The sequence below is a fragment of the Mauremys mutica genome, chromosome 6 (assembly GCF_020497125.1).
Source record: "Mauremys mutica isolate MM-2020 ecotype Southern chromosome 6, ASM2049712v1, whole genome shotgun sequence".
NCBI lineage: Eukaryota > Metazoa > Chordata > Testudines > Geoemydidae > Mauremys > Mauremys mutica.
Genome location: NC_059077.1, coordinates 94,792,132 through 94,809,724, shown reverse-complemented (window position 1 = coordinate 94,809,724; position 17,593 = coordinate 94,792,132). Strand labels below are relative to the sequence as shown.

At 39.0% G+C, this 17,593-nt stretch overlaps 1 protein-coding gene across 3 annotated transcripts in view; it reads right to left on the bottom strand.

Annotated features, from left to right (window-relative positions):
• The window catches only part of PCSK5 (proprotein convertase subtilisin/kexin type 5), a 283,839-nt gene that overhangs the window by 101,137 nt on the left and 165,109 nt on the right, over positions 1 to 17,593 (bottom strand). For 2 of the 3 annotated variants that reach the window (XM_045020518.1, XM_045020516.1), the window contains exon 10: positions 17,351 to 17,454. In XM_045020518.1, the coding sequence (XP_044876453.1) occupies positions 17,351 to 17,454 (104 nt within the window). Of the gene's footprint in view, positions 1 to 8,854; positions 9,065 to 17,350; positions 17,455 to 17,593 lie in introns of those variants that run through there. The other variant, XM_045020517.1, reaches the window with a different exon arrangement.

The following is a 17,593-nucleotide window of genomic DNA, read 5'->3' as shown; positions in this document are numbered from 1 at the left end:
ACCATCTGTTACAGCTGCTCCAAATCTATATCTTTGGTAGATTTGTTTGGTGGAGGCAGTGGAAGGAGAAGGGTATGGGAGCGAGTACTTTTAAATCACAACATTTTGTATTGATAAGTCAGGTTAGACTGCTACCACAGACAGTACTACAGACAAAACCTCAGAAAAAACATAAATGCTGTTTTAATCTCAAGGCATGGGGTAAGTCTTTCTAGCTACACTTTGCAGAAAGTTTATGAAACCGGCCTCCAATCAATGCCAAACTAGAACTCAAAGGATTGCATCTAACATTCCCCACCCCCCCCACAAAACCTTGTTAAACAAATGACAGTTCAAAGTATAAAACCGATCTATACTTAAAGATCACAAATTCCAAATATGGCAATATCTAAGGCTGGCTGAAACGGCCAACTGAAGAAGGTTCTTCAAAGGAAAATCCTGCAAGGCATAATGAGTGTGCAATGAACTCTTATTCTTACACTCTCCTTTCCCTTTAGCCCCAAATGCAAGTGCACATGGAATGGAAACGTGCATTCTAAGAGAGCTAAAACATGGCTCTTCTAAGTGATTGGGCAGCTAACATTTTCAGAATAAAACATACCAAAAAAGACTTCACAGTGTATAACAGATTCATGCATTCCAAGGCCAGAAGGGACCATTGTTGTGATCTTGTCATTATGATGTTACACTTCCTGTGTAACACAGGCCATAGAACTTCCACACAATAATTCCTAGAGCAGATCTTTTAGAAAAACATCAAATCTTGATTTAAAGATTGTCAGTGATGGAGAATCCACCACAACCCTTGGTTCATTGTTCCAATGGCTAATTACCCTCATTGATAATTTTTTTTGCATTATTTCCAGTCTGAATTTATCTAGCTTCAACTTCCAGCCAGCGGATTGTGTTATACTTTCCTCTGCTAGACCATTATTAAATATTTGTTCCCCATGTAGTTACTTATACACTGTAATCAAGTCCTTCTCTTTGTTAAACTAAACAGATTGAGCTCCTTGAGTCTATGACTAAAAGGCATGTTTTCTAATCCTTTAATCATACTAGTGGCTCTTCTCTGAGCCCTCTTTAATCTATCAATATCCTTCTTGAATTGTGAGCACGAGAACTGGACACAGGTTCTAGCAGTGCCAAATACTGGTAAATAACCTCTTTACTCCTACTTGAGACTCCCCTGTTTATGCATCCAAGGATTGCATTAGACCTTTGGGCTGTCACACTGGGAGCACATGTTCAGCAAATCTTTTTCAGAGTCACTGGTTCCCATGACAGAGGCCTCCATTGTGGAAGTATGGCCTACAGTCTTTGCTCCAGATATACACATTGACATTTAGGCATATTAAAACGCATATTGTTTGCTTGTGCCCAGTTCACCAAATGATCCAGACCACTCTGTTCAGTGACCTGTCCACTTCATTATTAACCACTCCTCCAAGTTTTGTGTCAGTGATATTATGATTTTTTCCAGGTCAACTGATAAAAATGTTAAATAGCAGAAGTCCAAGAACAGATTCCCATGGGACTCCACTAGAAACACTCATGCTTGACAATGATTCCCCTTTTACAATTACATTTTGAGAACTTATCAGTTAGCCAGCTTTTAATCTATTTAATGTGTGCAATGTTAATTTTATATCATTTTAGTTTTTTAATCAAAATGTTGTTTGGTACCAAGTCAAATGCCTTAGAGAAATCTAAGTATATTATATCAACACTATTATCTTTATCAATCAAATTTATAATCTCATCAAAAACAGATATCAAGATAGTGTGACAGGATCTATTTTCCATAAACCCATGTTGATTGGCATTCATTATATTACCCTCCTTTAATACTTTATTGACTGAGTCCAGTATCAGCTGCTCCGTTATCTTGCTCTGTTTTGATGTTAGACTGATAGGCCTATAATTACCCAGGTCATCTCATTTACCCTTTTTAAATATTGACACAGCATTGGCTTTCTTCCAGTCTTCTGAAATTTCCCCCAATCCTTCAAGACTTATTGAAATCAACATTAATGGTCCAGCATTTAAAAGACCTCAGCCAGGTCTTTTAAAATGCTTAGATACACGATATACCTGCTGATTTAAAAATGTCAAACTTAAGTAGATGCCAGATAACATACTCCTGAGATACTAATGGAATGGAAAGAGTATTATCAGCATCATATAATGGGACTACATCCTCAGTTTTTTCCCAAATATAGAACAGAAACATTTAATAATAATTCTACCATTTCCATCTAGTAATGGACCAATATTATTGTCAGGATTCCTTTGTTCCTCATATACTGCCTACTTATTGTCCTTTAAATCTGCTGACTATAGATTCCTCCTTGTGTCCCTTTGCTTCCCTTATAAATTTTCTACAATTCCGAGCTTCCTAATTATATTCACTACTATACTTTCCCTTTCTTCCATTTGTTATACATTTTTTTTTATAGCTACCTTCACTTCCCCTCTAAACTAGATCAGTGTTTTAAACAATTCAGCCTTCTTCCTCAATTGTGGCATTCTGGGCATCTAGTGAAGTATTTTTAAACAATTCCTAATTATAATTCACATTTTTCTGATTAAATTTTTCCTCACAGCTGATTTTGGCTCCTAATTGTTTTCAGCTTTGTGAAACTGGCCCTTTTAAAGCACCAAGTATATATATTACTGATTTAGACTTTATTCTGTTGCATATTATAAATGTGATCAAGTCACGATACTTGCACCTAAGCGACGATTAATTTTTATTTTTGTAATCAGTTCCTATTTATCTGTGAAGATGAGGTCTAACACAGAGTTCCCTCATGTTGGTTGCACACTTCTTGAGCTAGGAAATTGTCACCTGTGATATTTAGAAATTCCAAGGATATTTCAGTATTGGCAGCCTAAGACCTCAAAGCCCTTCTCCCAGACTTTTGAATTCTTTGTACTGAAAAATACTGCAAATGTCTACTGCAAAAATAAATGGACAAAGAAGAAGGTTCATCAATACTATATGAGGGCAAATAAAGCAGGGGCTGAGCAATTCCTCATTTCATAAATGTGGCCACTGGAGTCAATGAGGTTAAGTGAAAAAGCTCTTGGGTGTAGATGTCTTCTTGGGAAAAGAGGGACTTTTAATTAACATACAGTTATCTACTTATCTGTCTGTTTTTATACTGTGCCCATCACTGTGGTATGCAAGATCTTACTGAGGAACGTCACGCCGTTCACCCACACTAGGACCAGCTATATGGGTGGAAGTGGCTCCCAACATGCCTATCAATTGTGCAGACATCATTGGTATAGCAACTAATTTCAACAGGAGGGAATGAAGTCTGTGTTAGTGCCACCATATTACCCAATAGAGAAATCTTTGGGATAACTCATGGAAATATAGTTTTTTTGCTCCCAGGGGAAGCAGTTGGCACAGCTGATATGTTGGGAGACAGGGGACAGGGAAGAGCCAAACCTTTGCTCGTTCCCCACCCTTACACACCCACTCCTGAGCCAGCTGAGTGGGAGGTGAGTAGCAGGTTTTGGTGATGGCAGAAGTCTGTTCAAGGACACCCCTGGTCAGGCAGGCCTCCGGTTGAGCCCAAAGTGGTTTCCGCTACCCTACTTACACGCTGAGTTTCCTGAGGAACCAGAGCCTGAATATTCACACTTTAAAAAATAGCTGGTTTGAAATATTTACACAACCCCCACCCCCAATCTTTCCTACCTTTAACACCTATTTTTAAAATGAAGTTGTGCTCATTTTTCATTCATGAGACGAGATTAACAGTAAGGGTGATGGTACTTATGTTAATTGTCCATCACCATCATTACAGTTAATGTTTAAACTCTTTTGTATGGAAGAGGAGAAGTAGGACTAAGAGGCTTGGCACCTGTTTTTATATACACACACACACACACACACTTAAACCATAAGTACATACTTCCTTGAAAAATATTCCCGTCCAAATCAAGTCAGTGGTGCTACTAAATACCTCCACGTGGTAACCTTCCAGACAGCTGATATTTGGCTGTCTGCAGTGCCTACACTTCAAAGCCCTTGATCAAGTGGGTTTGGCTGGCAGCTGCAGGGACTGAGACTGAAGGGACTGAGACAGGGCCATCATTTTCAGACAATAAAAAATAATTTAGGAAAACATTATAGAGTTAACAAAAGTTGCTGATCACTCCCATCATAAAAGAAAAGAGTGTTTAATCTCCTTTCCCACTGTCTTCAAATCACACCCCTTCATTTGTACACAAACTGGTGATGCTTATGAACTCTACTTCTACTGTGTCTGACAGTAACCAATTCTGGCGCCTCCAAGAATGGTAAAAAATTACTTTGACAGCACATATGGGGCTAGGCGTGCCATTGGAGTAACATCTAGAGATGTGATTGCCATTGGAAAAGAATGCGGACTTACTTCTGCTGACATAGGTAGGAAAACACCATTAGCAAGGTAATCATGATATGTTTTGTTTGCTGTCTAGTGAAGGCTGATATAGGTGCAGTGTAAGAGACAGGCACACTACACATTATGTGCTGCACATCATAATCACTAGGAATTATTATTGGGTTCATTTGTGACTTTATGGCTCTGCCTATGTTAGGGATGGTGTGGCGATGGCTTCAGGGGGATTTCTGCCTCATTGACAGAGAAGAAGAATATGGAATGGGAGCAAGCCTGCTGCTGTACCATTTCAGTAGCAGTGTACTCCCCCTCAGTGCCCATTTAACTCTGCTGGCTGGTCAATGCATAGGGAAGCCCATGGTCCTGCCTCCTCTCCGCTCTCTTTGACATAATAAAGCTGTTGGGTGTGTTCGTCTGCACTCTCTGAGAGGAGAGACTGCAACCGTGCGCCACGGGTTGCTCAGGGGTGCAAAGGGCAAAGGTGTTCCTTGAGCCATGTCTCTCCTCATGCACACACACATAACTTGGCCCACTATTGTTTATACAGTTCCACAGTTGTGCACAGAGCTTTACATATATATAAAAGGAGAGATTTAAGGGAAAACCAGTCTCACAAAGCAAATATTGAATTGTAGCTGATCTCTTTACTCTTCTTATCATTAAAGAAGAATAACTAACATTTCTAGAGGTTAATGTCCATTTATTTATCCACAGAGCAGCTCCTCCAACCCTCACTATAAAATCAGAGACCATCTAGCAATGATTAACTGTGCAAGCTTATCAGATCTTCCCCAGTTTTTCTAGGAAAGGTACGTAATCCCTTTATTTTGGGCCAACACTCTCATGTATAGGAAAAGATGTAGGATGTTTAGGAAAAGACTGTTCTTGTTTATACATAAAGGTGATGTAAACTTCATATTATGTGCTGCCCCCTCTGAAGTGCAGCCTTTAAAGGACAGAATCCATTCCCAGGATTGGTCATATGCAGAAGTATTAGTGGCTGTTATTCATAAATTCAGTCATAATTTAAAATCTCGCAGAGTCTCTAGGTGAATTGGGCCACATTGAAAATACAGTGCTTATAATGTCTAATAGAGCTAAACAGAATGTAAGTTATGCTGCCACATTTTGTCCTTGTCCATTTTAATGAAATGATCTTCAGTTCTTCTGATCACCTCTTCTCACAGACCGTTTAGCCACTATAAAAGAGCCTGATTATTATATCCCTCTTCAGATACTGGATTGACAGAAACAAATGAAACAACTACATGGGAGGCAGAATGTCTTCTCCTCATTTGATATTATCCAGCAATTATCACTATTCCCTCTAATTTTCCAATCCCTGAAAACGGCTTTGAAAGTGTAGAGGTATTGTCTAATGTTCACGGTGGTGCATGCTTTACACTACCAATATTGAATCAATAGAAGACACTGCTGGCAGTATGAGAGTTTAGAAATACATCTGGGGGAACAGTCTCAACTGGCCTAAATTGCCAGTGAAGTGAATTTACACTGGCTGGGAATCTGGCCCCTGATCTCATCTAAAGCCACTGGTACGTATCCAGCCACCTGGAATCTGCAAAATTACTTGCCCGAAATGCCACTATATACGGCATGTTTCTGCGCTTTTAGATATTGCTCAGCTAGATTGGGAGAAATAAAATCACAGGATTTCTTTGGATTTTTGGATTTGTTTTGTGTTATTCAAGACCCAGACATTTATATCAATCTCACTGAAAATCAAATGAGGACAGAATCATCTGCACTGAAATGCTTTAAAATACAAGACTGTGCTAAATATTCAGCTGAATCTGAATTTGTTTCCACAGCTGTATTGGTTTTGTGCATATTTACCAGACAGCGGTGCAAGTGTAACTAGCCCTGTGGTGAAAGTAAACAGGAACATTATTACACCAGATTAGGAAATTTTGCAGTACTCCTCTTTACACAGGATTGCTCTGTTAGACTGTGTTTTAGATCTTGGGTTTTTTTTTTTTTTTTTTGGATATGCTGATGCCAGATATTGGGCTGGCAACTCTGTACTTGACAACAGAGATTCCGAAACATCTGTGTTTAATTGGCAGTGAAAAGCTTCCCCTTTTCAATTCTCCCTGCTTGCCTGTAGATTGTCCTTCTCCTCTACAAGGATGTCTGTATTTCACAGGAATTTGGTCAATATTTGTTTTTTTTTAAAAAGGATTTCACAATATCTTAAACATGAGGAGATTCTTAAGGCTCCTGAAATTAGCCACTCTCCCCTTCTTACTCCTCCTCCAACTTTTTCCACCCCTCATCTTTCTGCAAGATGATCTTAGAATAGATCTTCTTCCCAAACTTCTACTTTTGACAGGTTATTAAAGATGGATAACTTACTAAATAGATATAGTTCTAATTCCACATTGCTTTAATTAATTTTTGTCATTTGATTAGTTTTACTGCAAATGTTAGAAGTATTTTGGTATGTCAAGTATAAAGCAGATGTATTTAAAGGAAAAATGCAGGGATGGTAAAGGATGCTACAAGGAAAATGTGTTTGTTTTTAAGCAGCACTGCTTAAGCTTTGTCCTATTTTGCCTGTGTCAAATTTCAACTAAAAGAATTTTTGAGATTTTGAATTAGAACTTAGTGTTTTTCAGCCACATCCTTAAATCCCAGTTCACTTGGGTTGTGCCAAAAACTACCAGTAATTTAAAATAATGGGATTTGACTTTTGAAACTCATAACTGTACTGCACAGCCAACAACAAATTATCTGATACTGTTCTTTTTACTCTTGGGGATAAAACCAACACTCATGCTTTTCAAATTCACATAATGTATTTGAAACTCAAAGGAGGGCATGGAAAGAATGTAATCGTATTCCTTGCATTTTTATGTTTCTGCTTATAACCAAAATATAAATGTTTCTGCTTATAACCAAGACAACAGAAAACCACATATTTCCCCAAAATACAGATAACTCTAAGGACTCGGCAGGATTAGAAGGAATTTTCAGTTTCTGTTCCAAGGATCACATAACATAATGGTCTGTTTGTAGGACAGAAAGGTGCACTGTGTACTACCCTCTTTATTATATTACATTATAATGGGATATACTGAAAATTTGGGGGCCAGATATGTAGATAGAAAAGTGATAGCAAATAATCAGAAAAAGGATACAATGTATGTTATTTGTTCAATAAAACTTGTGCTTAACTTCTACATGTAATTACATTAACTCCTCACTTAACGTTGTAGTTATGTTCCTGAAAAATGCGACTTTAAGTGAAACGATGTTAAGTGAATCCAATTTCCCCATAAGAATTAATGTAAATGAGGGGGTTAGGTTCTAGGGAAATTTTATTCGCCAGACAAAAGACTATATTATATATATATATACACACACACACAGTATAAGTTTTAAACAAACCATTTAATACTGGTACACAGTGATGATGATTGTGAAGCTTGGTTGAGGTGGAGAAGTCGGAGGGTGGGATATTTCCAGAGAATGCCTTACTGCTATATGATGAACTAGCAATTGGCTGAGACCTTAAGGGTTAACTCTCACACTCTACAGTACAAGGCAGCAGGAAACGGAGGGAGGGCAGACAGAGACACACACCCTGTGTGTGTGAGTGAGAGAGATGCGCATTTCCCCTTTAAGTGTGAAGAGTGGGGGTCAGAAGTACACTGCCTTGTTAATTAGATCAGCAGGCTGAGACCGGACCACAGCTGCCTCGAAGCTCCCTCATATATATATTTATATATGGAGATATACCTATCTCATAAAACTGGAAGGGACCCTGAAAGGTCATCGAGTCCAGCCCCCTGCCTTCACTAGCAGGACCAAGTACTGATTTTGCCCCAGATCCCTAAGTGGCCCCTCAAAGATTGAATTCACAACCACTCAAACCACTGAGCTATGCCTCCCTTGTTATGTCCCCACCCTGCTCTATGGAAGACGGGGTAAGCGGGGTGCAGACGCAGGGGGGAGGGGGACACCCTGATATTAGCCCCCCCTTTCTTCCCTCCCCCCCCGCACAGCAAGCAGGAGTCTCGGGAAGCAGCTCTAAGGCAGAGGGCAGGAGCAGCACATGGCAGTGGGGGGATGGACAGCTGCAATTGCTAGCCTGCTGGGCAGCTGCTGCACAGAGAACTTAGGGGAGTGGGGAGCTGATAGGGGGGCTGTTGGTCCACCCTGGTTCCAACCACCCACCAGCTAGTTCCACCGGGCTGCTCTTCCTGCAAGCAGTGGACAAAGCAGGCAGCTGCCAAACAACATTAGAAGGGAGCATTGCACAACTTTAAACGAGCATGTTCCCTAATTGATCAGCAACGTAACAACAAAACAATGTTAACTGGAACCACTTTAAGTGAGGAGTTACTGTATATCAACCCAGTGACTGATTATTGTATCAGTACAGCTTGATTTCTTCAGACAATACCAACACTATATTATCCAACACCACACTCAAGACTACCATATAGATTTTATTGATAGATCGAACTATCTGAAAGTCACTATTGACTATTCTGTGATCTATAAGAAATAAAATAAAGAGGTCTGTGGCACTCTGGCAGAGCAGCATGTGAAAGTTGATACTTCCACTGTCAGTTCAGTCTGGTGGATAAAAAATTCCGTTTGCAGTTTTGTCCTGCATCCTTTATGAGACCTAAAACCACCTTAAAAAACAACAAAGACCACCTTAGCATGCAGAAAATCAACCTGCAGATTGCATTTATAATTACATTCTCACAGTAACTGCCTATTTCAGGAATTTAAAATACACCTACATATTAGCTTATTCACTAAATGAAGACTGGTTGACTAAAGGACTTGTAATAGGAGACAGAGCTCTTCACTTCTGGGTCACTGATGCAAATCAGGCCCTGGGCAGTAATGAAAGTCATTACTCTCTGATGGTCATTTGGTAGCTTATGAGAAATAGGTCACTAGTTAAGTCCGCTACCCATGGATGCATTGTCATCCACATCACAGAAAAACACCATTGCATTTATCATATTTGTTGAGAATCTTATCAGAGTGATCAAGAAACCTGCTGTTTCCTTTGTCCCTAGAAAAGTTACCTTGTGAAAAGTGTCGTGATAGAATGAGAAAACCTGCCCTACCCCTACTTTTTCTAGGATTGCCCCCCACCCTCTGGTATGGGTATCACACTGTATAATAGGATTTTGGCCATAAAGACCGCACTGAGGCCATTCATTTCTATCTTTTATAAAATGACTCATTCTGTATGAAGGGAATTAATCTAAGGGTTATATGCTGGTGCAATAGCTTTACAAAAGGTTTGTTGAAAGAAAGTTGGCTATGATGCATGTGTGGTAATGTAAGATATAATTTTTAAACTCAGTGATGGTCATTTTACAGTGTATTTCTCCAAAAGAGACAACTCCATTGCAAAACCAACTGTCTGTAAATTTTCTTTAAACAAAACAAGCCATTTGTGACTGGAGCACAAAATGTATTTAAAAAACCCACTCATTTCCCTTTTTAAGACTCTTCAGGCCAAATTTCTCCTTGAATGTGCATCTGAGGTTTCCCCTAGATATTAAAAGCAGATGGATCTAACCATATTTGGATTACAGAAAACAAACAAACAAACAACCTTTCACTGAGAATTTATAAGCAAATAACTCAGAGCAAATTATGACAGATTAGTTGAGTGAATTAGAAGTGCAAATGCTGAGAGATCTTTAGCTATAGACACACGAATACCATTTCTGTGCTGCTTAGAGTATCAGGTGCATAGTGAAGAACATCTCTCTTGTGTTGGCTTATGTAATTTCTGTATCTTTTTGAAAGTGCTTATGTTCCAGTAAATTATCAACAGTTAAAAGAACACCTGACTGAGCACAGGGACAGTATCAGATTTCAGCAACAGATGGATGAATAAAAAATACATTGTGGTTACGGTATACATATTTAATAAATAATAATACAAGTATTTATAATTAAATATCCATCTCAATAACCCTGTAAGGTGAGTAAGTAGTATAATAGGTATAGATAAGTGAACTAAGACAAAGAGAAGTTAAATAATTGGCCAAAGTCTCACAGAATAATTGGCAATGTAAAAATAGACCTAAGGGTGACATCCTGGACCCATACAAGTTAATGGCAACGTTCCCATTTACTTCAATGGGACCATGATTTCACTCTAAGAGCCCTGAATCCCAGTCCCAAGCTCTGTCCACTAAACAATATAGTCATCCTGGTGGCAGAATATTTGTGAATATAATTACTGAAAATACCCAATAAAACACAATGAAAATCAAACTCCATTGGCCCTTAGGGACGCATTTTATTTTTAAAAAAAAGAAAAGAGAGAGAGAACTGAGCTCCACCCACAAAACTCTGCACCTAACATCTGTGCATAGAATTCCCATGGGTGTATGTGTAAAGCTAGGCAGCTAGATTGCAAAATCTCCCAATTTCCAAGGACGGTTGTTATAACAGTGACATCAACATAATTATGTGATTGCACATATTCCTTGGGCTTTTTATTTTTAAGGAGTAAAGGTAAAGTGTTCTGTCTTTCCAGCATAACCATTTCTTACTCAAGTTTAATTCAGTAACTCTAGTCTAACTAGGAATAGTTATTATTGCAAACCGGAAAGGTATCATTTTCGTTTTTCATGCAGAGCCTGAGTCTGTTGACCTGTAGGGCACGCATGCTACAAGGCTAATTTTTCTCCCCCCAGGCTTTGAGAAAGGGTTGGATTAAGCTGTGATAAAGGGGAAAAGTCGAATGTTATCGTATCTGTGGGTTGGCTGGTGTTGGTGCTGTCAGTTCAGTCTGTAATTTTTATAATGTATATTTCTTGAAAATTGTTTGTTCATCGCCTGGATTATGCAATGGATATCAAGCCTGGAAGCTCTCTGGGGCAAGGACTGACTGTCTTCTTTATTGCTTGTTTGTAAGGTGCCAAACACAATCCATCTCATCCTTGAATACGGTTTGTAGGTGCCACTGTAATATAAATGTCTATGGCCTGATTTATCACTGTGTTACTCCAGTTTTAGGGTAGATTAAGTCCACTGAAAACCATGGAGTCACACCGCTGTCAAACTGAACCAACATAGTGGTAAATCAGGCCCACAATATATGAATACTATAAATGCAGAAAAGCAAATTAGGACGTATTACAATATGTTATGGTCAATCTACGTTTTTTTTATGTATCTAGTCATTGATCTTGAAGAGGTGTGTCCGCTCAGACTTTCCCAGTTTGATTTTACAACCAATCCCTTGGTTCCTAGGGCCAGCAGGGAATAAAGCACTGCAGACACAGCAGCCTCAGCTAGAATTACAGTTGTCATAATGAGGAGCTTTTGATGGGTTTAAAGTTGGGAGGAGGAATGAGGATTTTTTGGGCTCTCTCCAGGCATCCTTTTTCCTTTCTCTGGAACTCCTCACCTCTGGAACTACCTAACCATGTTGCTATTGTTCCTGCTCTCAGCTATCTCTTTTAATTTAAAAAGCAAAATTGGGAGGTATATCAATTTCTATTAAGCAAAAATAAAAATCTCTGAGAAGAATCCTACAAGCTTTCAGGTTGCAGAATCCTACGTCCCAAAAAGATTTGGTGATTCTTGCAAAGATAAGGTTCAGAAACCAGGCAATTTGTTTAACCTAGTTTTAAATTTGGAGCACCGAATAGCTCCCAAAGTAATTTTAACATTACTGATAATTGCCAGCTGAGCATTTGCTGATGGAACGGAAGAAATGATCTAGGAAACAAGCGCCACCTAGAATGGGATGCATTGTCTGCCAAATAAAACCCTATAATTTCTAGGTCCCCTAATCATCTAAAACCCTGTATTGAAAAATTAAAGATTTATGGCCTTATTTCCCCTACCATTTACATTCTATCTCCTCCACCCCTCAGTTTCCACAGTAATAACTGCAATGGTACTTTATACAAATGAAATGATAAAGGTGCTGGCATCAATCCTACAATTTCTGTGATATTTAAACATGTTTGACAATTCTAAATGGTCACCACTATCACTGGGCACTCCTCCTCCTCCCCCTGGCCCATGCTGCTCACCTATAGTGTGTATTCTGCCAATGTGGTTCCTTATTGAGAGAAGTAGGGGACTACATTTCTAACAGAATCCCAGTTAATTTTAGGGACGTCTTCCATCCGCTTCCCTGGTGCTATGGCGAGTGCTGCCCTCATGTGTTCAGAACAACACCAAAAGCCCATGATGTAAGCAAAGGGCAGCTAAATGAGAATTGAAATGAAATTAATCAGGTACGGCCATAAATTAATAATAGCATCTAGATGTTCAACTGTGATCAAGGAAATAGCTTGGGGATATCTCTCAAACTTTAAATCCATATGGACTGGGAAGCTGAGGGCCTGCTAAACTAACTCCTGGGGTCATACCGACTTGGCAGTTTTCAATGACATTTCATTAATGAAGGTGTTTTTTCATTCCCCTCCCCTGCCCTTAATATGCTGATTAAAGGTGATTGCTGAAGGGGCTGGCTTTTGTTGGAAGGTGCATAGTGTAATAGTCTTTCCTGCTTCTTGATAAATATAATGCATGAAGTATTAGAATGCCATAGCAGAGTGGCAGATGCTAGGGCCCTGATGAAGGATGCTAGAATCTTCTATTGAGTTACCCTACATTCAATGGTCTAGATTCTGTGTGCTACTGCACCTTTTTTACGGTGTTGGTTTAAGTGGTGCAGAGCTATGGGAATGGTTCTATACTACTACACTGACCTGCAGCCCCTAAGCGGGGAGGAATAGGGTATGGCCAGAGAGAACTGCACTCTGAGTATTTTTGGCTGACAAAAGGTCTCATAGGTGGCTGCTATAAGTCAAGAGAGCTTAGAATGTAAGTCTGTCACATTCAGAATTCTTATATTTGTTAGCAATGAATCTAATTCTTAAATCATGATTTAAAATGTGTGATGGAATGTGTACAGGAGCTCATTCAGCTCTTTTGAAATAACCCACAATGTTGTGCAGACACTGCAGTTGTTCTCTGAATTTTGTTTGAATACTTAACTTTGACATCAGTTTCAACCTGATCTATTATCAGAATACAAATGGTGTTGTCTTATTTTCCTCTTTCTGTGTTTCTCCAGTGTTGCCCCCATCCAATACAAGCTCTGCACATCATAAGAATACTCAGCAGTTATACAGCAGTTTACACCTTCAAGGGCCTATTCAAACATTAAGGGCTCTCTCCTGCTCCCAGTGAAGTCCCAGTGACATTCAGTTGCCATCAGTGGTGCAGGATTAGGTCTTAAATGCCCTGTCATTGCTTTACAAACCAGAGCTATGCTGCTGGGGAGGTGGGATGCAAAAAGGTACATATCATCTGCAGTTCTTGCAGGCAACTGGAATGTCTCCAGTGGGGCAAAAGCCTGTAGAGGTGGTCAGAAAATGGAAACAATCGGTTAAAGTTTTGATATTTTTCACTAAAATTGTATTTTTCACTCATAAGTAATATTATCTCCATTTTACAGATGAGGGAAAGTCCAAGACCACACAGTATGTCACTGGCAGAGTCAGGATTAGATTTCTTTCATTCCTGACCCCCTAATGCTGTACTTGCTGCTAGAATGCAAAGTCTTGGACTGCTCATGGAACTTTAGTACCAAATAAAGACGTATGAAATGGGAAGCTCCTTAAATTAAGATCCTAACTGTGAACACCTGTTCAGTGATGCCATTCAGAAGAGATGCTTATGCTTCTTAAAATTACTTTGTTGCATTCTGTTTCTTTCAACCCATAGACAAGTGAGCATTGATGCTGCATTCTTCTTTTACGATTTCAATATCAACCTACACTGCTGACTGAACACTTGAACAAGCAAGTAACCTTTCCAAAGCAATCTCTGTAGTACATAAAGATCAACCGTTTTGATACCCCTAAGAGAGGAAGGAAAAAGGATGCTCTTTAACTTCTTGCTAAACCAGAGGTCTGCATTAGTTTTAAAAAGAAATTATTTGAGGTGGCATAACAGGTAGAATCTAGCCATGCTGAGCATTCTATAGTTTCCCTAATTTTTTGTAGTGATCAAGGATGCACGGCAAACCATATGACCAAGGTCTGTGACTGAGAGTACTTGTAAAATAAATTTTCAAAAACTATTTTTTGAGTGCCTTGTCCTAAGCTACTATGTAAAGACACCTGTTGACTCTCAGTGAAATAGTAATTAAAAAGAAAACCCATTTCTAACCATGAGTTTCATTCAGTTGACTGGTATGTAATAAGTGCTGTTTACTCTCCAGAAAAAGTATATTGGAAGGAGGAGGAGGGGGGAGAGGAAACGTGGTATCGCTGCAGTGCAAAGCATAAGGCAGCTCAAGTATTATTCATTAGTTAATCTTTTTCATTAGTGTAAAAAAGAAAGAAAGAAAGAAAACTGGAGACCTTGTAGCCAATAGCTACATTTGTGAGCTCCTCCTTTCTGTTCCCCAATGACAAACAGTGAGAGTGACTGTGCTGAGGGACGGTGTTGCCATGCAGCCCAGCCCGCCAGCCCACTGAACAGGCAGGCTGACCCACTTTCAAGTACCAGCTTTTGCTGACCCTTTGAGTGAGACGTTCTTCCAAGTTTTTGTTGTTTTCACCCTTTGATTTCTCATTTCTAAAGAACCAATCTCCCTGCCCCCTTCTCCTTTATCTTCTAGCATTCATGGAAGAAAGGCAGCTTGTTTCTTGTGCCTTACTTTGCCTTAGTCAATTTCAGAAAAATTCTCTTTTCGGCCTTGTTATGAACATGCTTTGGAAGAAATATGGGTCTTGACATCAACAAAATTATGCTACAATTCCACAAGGATCAGAGTAATTCATCTATGAAAAACCCATACTTTAACTATCAGAGGGGTAGCCATACTTTAACTGTTACTCTTGGCAGCAGTGAAGGATAATAGTGAAATATTATACTAAATATTGCCACGTGCACTAGTAAAATACAGTCTTATTCTTGCCAGCAGCGGTGTGCAACTCCCCCTTCGAGCTCAGGTTTGGATGTTGTGATTTAATCTAACTCTTTTGCTTCTCTTCTATCCAAAACCAACAGAGGTTTAAAGAGAGCTGGATTTTTATTGGAACCATTTGCTTAGCCTAAGTTGCCAAAATAATTTAGTTAAAACTGGTGCTTTATTTGGGTTAAAGTTGATCCTTAGCTCCACAGAGGTCGAGGCACTTAGTTTGTCTTGCTCCTTTTGAATTCCACCATGAAGTCTACTGCCGAGTTTTGCCAGGTGAAGTTGTATTTCCTGCCTCTCCACAGTCATCCACGTCTACTTTCAGGATTTTTAGACAAGTGGGGGAGAAACCCTCCTTAACTCCTTTACCTCATAAATATCTGCCACCACAATTCAAACACAGCACATGCGTGTCTTCCAGTTGTTGGGGGGTTAAGTCAGAGAAAGAATTGTTGTAACTATAAAGGCTCTGTTGCTGCTGCTACTGCTAGTATACAATGTGTTAATACAACTCTACAATTTGCTAATGAGAGACAACTGCTCTAAGATACATCAGAGTATGATACTGAGCACTATGACATTATTGCCTTTCTTGGGAACAGGTGAAAAAATACAAAGGGAGAGAATTCTGAAAATTAGATAGTAACCAAAATGCTACAATTTACACCACTTGAAGACCATAGTCTAGATAGTTTCAAGCACAATAATAAGATATCAATATGCATTTCCTTCCAATACATTTTTAATGCCAGGCTATGCCTCACACCTTGAATGTGAAAACATTTTAATTTTGAGGCGGTCTGGAGTTGAATCCCCATTTCCAAAACTATCCTCTATCGTTTAGGTTCTGGACTGGATCCAAAAATGAAAGGGGCCTTTTTTCTGTTTCTAATTCAGATGCAGCAGAAATGTCATGGGGCAGAATTACATATTAAATACGTTCTGTGGTGGATGTTCTGTGATCTGGAATAGGTTAAAGCTAGGGCTTAGATTCAAGGCCAAATTTTAGTGTGAAATTGTGTGAAAATTTGATGGCTCTGATACTTTGTGAACTGTTCTCAGGAGTTTTTGGCACAAAATGGCATAAATCCTACAAGATAGGCTCATCTTAAAACTTGGGTGGAATTCTCATGAGAATGAAATCAGAAATAGACCTTCTGAGTTTTCCATCCAACCCAGAAATAAAGCCAATAAAAGGTTTAGAAATGGGAACTAGAAGTTAAACCATCTTGAAATTCAAAGGTGTTTAGATTCAAGGTCCACTTTTAGACCATCTCTAAAATATAAGCAGAATTATATGGTATTGCTAGTCATTGACTATGATGGTATGTATATATATCTGTAACAGCTGGTCAAAACCAGTAAAACATTTAGTGAGAACTTTAAAAAATGTCTAGAGTTTTTTGAAATTTTGAAAAATGTCTGATTGAAAACTGGGATTTATGTCCCTTGAGACAGTCTGATATTTTGACACTTGTTTTCATCCCAAATCAGGGCAAACAGCTGAAATATCAAAGACTTCTTTGTGTAGAATGAAAAGTTCTGAAAAATTTCTGTTCAGTAATGTCAAAATGTTCCATTTCTCCATTTTTAATCAAAATCCCTTATATTCCCGAATTGAAATGTTTTATTTCAGGTTTGCTTGACATTAAATTCTGTGACCTTAACATCAAGCTAGACCATCTGTACACATGTGCCTGGAAGACACAAACACTTGGTTAAGATACTTTACTGCCTGCTTTGTGCTACCAGAAAGTAGGCAGAAAGGGTTGACCAAAATCCAGTCCATAATTTTTACTTTTCTAGTAATTTCAAATCCCAGTCTTTAAAGGAGGAGAAGGAACATGTCTCTTTTGTTAATGAAAAAGACCAAAAGCTGCACATACTGAAGGTGACAGACAAGCCATCTGAGATTATTTTCCTCAGCTTCGCCTTTAAATGTCCGATTTTGTTTTTGCCTGTCATGGTGAATAAGAAAGGAAGCTCTCACCCTTATAACCAGCAGCATTGGTTTTCCAGTCATTAGAATTCAGATGTCCTGCACGAGAAGTCCTTACAATAATATGCTGTACGTCTCTCCAGGTCAGAGATGGACTAAAGAAAAGGGCAAAGACAAAGTGAAAATCAGAATTTTCTTACCAAAAAGGAAAAAAAAAAAAGTCACATGAGTTAAAAAAACAAAACCACGAACAAGACTGGTGATCAAAGTAACATGACCCAGCTTTACAGGATT